The 4,959-nt window shown below is 57.3% G+C and overlaps 1 protein-coding gene across 4 annotated transcripts in view; it reads right to left on the bottom strand.

Annotated features, from left to right (window-relative positions):
- Window positions 1-6: 6 nt before the first annotated feature.
- The window catches only part of ST3GAL3 (ST3 beta-galactoside alpha-2,3-sialyltransferase 3), a 150,423-nt gene continuing 145,470 nt past the window's right edge, over window positions 7-4,959 (bottom strand). For all 4 annotated transcript variants that reach the window (XM_006762621.2, XM_015563191.1, XM_006762622.2 and 1 more), the window contains 2 exons: window positions 4,734-4,880; window positions 7-906 (listed from right to left, as the gene is read on the bottom strand). In XM_006762621.2, coding sequence (XP_006762684.1) covers window positions 817-906; window positions 4,734-4,880 — 237 coding nt within the window. In that variant the 3' untranslated portion in view covers window positions 7-816. The remainder of the gene's footprint in view (window positions 907-4,733; window positions 4,881-4,959) is intronic.

The following is a 4,959-nucleotide window of genomic DNA, read 5'->3' as shown; positions in this document are numbered from 1 at the left end:
CTGCTGAAACCCAGAACAGCTGCCAAGTTGGTCAGTCCAGGCCTGGGCACTGTCCTATGGATCAGTAGCAGCTGGGGAGGGGCCATTCCCTTCGGGCTGGGCCAGGCCTCCTGAGCTCCGAGTTCTCTCTGCTCTAGCCCAGGGGCTGTCTTGTTGGCTTAAAGAATGGCTCCGGGGTTTCCCTGTGGACAGTGGGCAGCTGGTATGTGGGAGTATCCCATCTTCTCCCCAAGAAAGGCCAAGCAATGCCATGAGCTGCAGGGGGCTGGCATGAGCTCCCGCCCAGCTCCCTGCAGCTCTTGAGCAGAGTACAGGCTAGTCATGGCACTCCCACTCCACAGGGAGCCCATGGCACCCCTGCCTGGTGGGCCCTCTCTCTGCATGGCAAGTGTACCAAACTCGACATCTCCAACCTTATTTAAAAATAAATTATCCCCACCCCCCACCCCAATTCACAAAATGATAGTACACCAAACACTGATTGGAGAGATAATTCCGGCAGCCGCCTTGCCGCCTAACGTCCACCTCTGGCATGCTGGGCCCGCGGGGCACGGCCAGCGGCCTCCTGGCGCTCTGGCTTCAAGGATCCAGGCCGAGAGTGAGGCCGAGGGCTGGTCTCTGAGCAGACACAGCTCTGGCTGCCCTGCCAAGGCTTCGCCACCCCTGGGGGCCACTTGGCACTGTCCTTCTCTGGGTCTCAACACTCCTGTGCCTCTCGGGCAGAGCCAGACCAAGGCCAATGAAGTGGGCAGGTGGCGGTGGCTGCTGCCTGCTTGTGGCAGTGCTGGGACCTCCGTGCCACGTGCTGGGCCCATCTCAGATGCCACTGGTTAGGTCAGTGATGACGCGCGCTTTCACCAGCTTCCGCAGAAACTCTTTCTCCCGCTCAATATTGTGTGTCCAGGACTGGGAGGAGAGAGATGGAGAAGCGGTCAGTGGGGCAGCCGCGGTGGCTGCTAGGGCACGGCCCCACTAACAGGTACCTCCCAGGGTTCAGTGCCCTGTTCTGACGGCCACCCTCCGACGCTCTGTGCCACAGCTCACCCCCCTCCCTCCCCAGAACTGCCTCTTAACTTCTTGTAACCTTAGGAGGTACAGGCTTTCCAACCGTGTTCGCAAAGACCTCAACCCTCCTTGTCCAGCAGCAGGTCTGGGGCACCTAAGTCCTAGGCAGACTGGCAATGTGAGTCACCAGGCCCTGCCCAGGCCTGGGGGGTGGACCTGCTGAAAAGAGCCTCTTGGGGTGGCTTAGTCACTCTCTGGCCTGATGCAACCCACTTCTCCGGGCCTGGGGGCCGCTGATGAAATCCTGCCTCTCAGGTCAGAGGAGCCCAGAGGCCACAGGGCAACGGGCCCATGTCACTGTTAATGTGGAAATTACAGGGAGGATGCTGCCTTCTCCTTGGGTGAGACTGCACCCAGGCTCCGGTCCTTTCCAACCCCAGTCCTCATCAGGAAGCTTTGGTGACTAAGTCTCTCAAAGGAAGAAAAAGGATTAAGTGAATGAACGAACGCCAATAGCCTGGTTTGGGCATTCATCACCTCGTCGGGTGCAGAGCTTGTACCCACCCGACTGCTCTGCTGCGTCTGTCGGCACTGAGCCTCACCACAGTGACACCACAGCCGCGAGATCGCGGTGCTGAGACCTTACAGCCCTGTCCGGTCCTTACTCTGACCCAGTAACTCTCTCCAACCTGTCACTACACTCCCTGCCTTCAGCGCGTTGCCCCTGCTGTTGCAGACTCCTGGGTGACGTGCCCTCATTTCTTAGAGATGCAAGCATCTGCCTCACCCTCTGAAGGCAGGGACAATCTGGCACAGAGCAGGTGCTCAATAAGTATGTGTCGAATGGAATCAGATTTTATAGGTAAGTCGATGGAGGCCTGGAGGAATGGCAGGGCCAGGATCCAAGCAAATGGAGACACTCAAACAGCTCGTTCCTTACCCACCCCTTCACAACCCCCAGGGAGAACCAACCAGTCTGACAGATCAGCTACAAGGGCGCCCCCTGCGAGTCACTGAGGAGTCAAAGGTCAGCAAAGGACTGGGTATTTGATGATATGAAGAAATTATTAATTTTTCTAGGTGTCATCGTGGTACTGTGATAGTAGAAAATAGTCCTAATCTTTTTGAAAAACTTACTGAAATGTTTTTGGCTGAAATGATATATCTGAGACTTGTTTCCAAATAATCAGCGGGGAGTAAAAGTAAGAGGAAGAAACAGATGAAACAACACGGGCTGTGTGCTGATCACTGGGGGGTGAGAAGTGAGGAGGGCCAGGTGGCAGCTACATGGAAGTTCGTTCTATCATTCTCTGTGTTGATGACTATGTCTGACGGTGTTCACTATAAAAGAGTAAACACGTCTGCCTGGGGTGTAGCTCTCTTGCCCAGGCAATGCCACCTCTTGGGTGCTCTCTCAACTCCTCCTCCGGGCAGGCGCACAGATGACCGGAGCCCTCGACACTACGCTGTCTGCACTGTCTACGGCCTGGAGTGTGATTCTGGTCCCGTGCCCCCAGCCTCACCGGGACCTCTGATTTTGGAGGCAGATGTCCATCCCACTCAGCGGCCACTCTCAGAGAGCCTTCCTTCGGACAGCTCTTTTTCTGTCTGATGTCTGCTCCTCCTCCCTCACCCCGTCACTAAATGTTGGTGCTCCGAGGGTGCCGACTGCCTGCACTTCCCAGTCTACTGTCTCTCTGGGAAATTTCACACACGCCTGGCCTGTGTCTGGACATGCAGTTGTGCTTACAAGTCACAGATGTACATTTCCAGCCTGGATTTCTCCGCTGTGTCCGGGTCAGGAGTCTTCATCTCTTGCCTCGACTGCTGGGCAGCCTGCTAACTGGTTTCTACTCCTGCCTTGCACACCTCGATTTCACGCTGCAGCCACAGTAAGCCCACTACCTGCTGATCCTCGGCTTAAAATGCTTCTGCCTCTGTGGCTCCCTCCAGCCTTCAGAGCAAAGCCCAAACTCCTTGCCATGGCAGAGACAGCCCCCATGATCCAGCGACGGCTTACGTCTACGGTCTCTCAAGTTTACATGGAAGTTCATTGTTATTCTCTACGTTTATGAATATGTCTGACAGTGTTCACAGTATTTGTGTAAGAGAGCAAATATATAAGCAAACAGACGCCGGGGGCAGGTAAAAGCTGTGAGAAGAGTTTGGAGTGGGTGCTGGCAGGGGACAAAGAAGCAACAAGACACATCAAGAGACAGAGCTGGATGACTAATGGAGTCGGGGTAATGAGGGGGCAGGAGCCGCTGGTGAGGGCAAGACAGTTCGGGAACTGACCAGGAGGCGCTTTCCACTCCCGAATCCCATTCCTGGCAACGGGAGGCCTGGGGAAGACCGTTTCTGATTTCCCATGAGACTCCCAAGTCTTTCTTATAAACTTGAAATAGGCTCCCATTACTTGAGGTAGCCTGAACGAACCAAAAGAGCCACAGACAGTCCAGATGGTGACTGGGGCCATGGCTGGGGACAGCAGCCTCCTGGAGAACCTGCAGTGCGAGGAGAGGCGGCCTGGGATGGAGGCCGGGCTGATGCTGGCTCTTAAGGGGTGGACCGCAATCAAGGACACCGAGCCAGAGAACGAGGGAGCCTGGCGGGTGAATCAGAGCACCAGAAGCTACTGACCCAGAAGCCTCAGCAGGAGAGGGTTTCAAAGAGGAAGGAGAGGTCAGCACAAGTGTTTGAGAGACCGGGAAAGGTGGGACTGCCACGTGTCCGTCGGATCTGGAGCCTGGAGGTAAGTCACTGGTGACCTTGGTGGGAGTCGTGTCAAGTGAAGGGGCAGCCAGACTGCGTGGGGCGAAGGACCAAGTGGGGGTGAGGAGTGCACAGGAGACACCCAGCAGGAGCGGACAGTCCCCACTGCAGCCGTGTTCTCACGGGAGGGACAGGGGGCTGGGGAAGGGCGTGCGCTGTAGCTATCCCTGGAGATGCCCTGTGTGTGTGGGGGGGCAGGAATGAGGGCTGGCTGAGATGAGGACGATGACAGAGTTCCTCCAGCACCCCCACACCAGTGCAGGAGCAGAGAAGCTCCTCCACGTGCTAACCCCAGAGGTCCAGGTTCTAGGCAGGGGCCAGGGCAAGGCTAGCGGTAGAAGTGAAGGTGGAAGAGGGACTGATTTCCTCGTGAGCTCTTGCCGTGAGGGAGATGCGGGAGGCGGCGACAGGCTGGGAGACCTGTAAGGCTTCTTCCACTTGAAGGAGCCTGTGCACATGGAGCACCTGAGAGGTAATTCTGGGCTATAACGAGCTTCAGGGCTTGGCCATGGGGAGGGTGGAGGAGGTACAGGGGTGTCCTGAGACCCGGAGGCAATGTCTGGGGGTTGTGTGAGGAGTCAGGAGTCCTCTGGGAGAAAGATGACTTGAGGTAGAGAGGGTGGCTCTGAGCTGCTGCCAAGATTAGCGTATGACGGCTGGGGAACCGCAAGGAGGAGGCAGGTGCGGGACCAGGGCAGGGAGAGAGCTGGAGAGGGAAGGTTCAGGAAGGAAACGGGACAGGGTTCTGGGTTCTTGGGGAGGGGCACAGAGGATGCTTCGTGGTCAGAGGCCCGCAGGCAGGAATGGGCCTCCTTCGCTGGGTAGTGGCACCTTCCTGGAGCTCTGGGCAGCCGGAGCAGCCGCTGCCTCATCTCGTCACCATTCACAGTGAACAGTCAGAGCTGGTCCTTGGTGCTGGAAGTGCCCCCCTTGGCCCTGCCTACCCAGCCCCTCACCTCTTTGATGGCTGACATGCGCACGGTCTCATAGTAGTGCAGGGGTGCGTTGGGTGTGCTCATGTCGTAGCCAAAGCCTGCGACCGCCACTTCGTCACAGCCATGCAGCGCCATGGTCACGGCCACACTGCCCAGGGTCGGGATGTTCTGCAGGAGGGGCAGGCGCAGAGTTCAGCTGGAGGGCTGAGCGAGGCCGAGATCCTCAGTTAAGCTCCCCAGAGCTGAG

This window comes from Myotis davidii, unplaced genomic scaffold, assembly GCF_000327345.1.
Source record: "Myotis davidii unplaced genomic scaffold, ASM32734v1 scaffold458, whole genome shotgun sequence".
In the NCBI taxonomy this organism is placed as follows: Eukaryota; Metazoa; Chordata; class Mammalia; order Chiroptera; family Vespertilionidae; genus Myotis; species Myotis davidii.
This window is presented reverse-complemented; position numbering and strand designations above follow the sequence as displayed.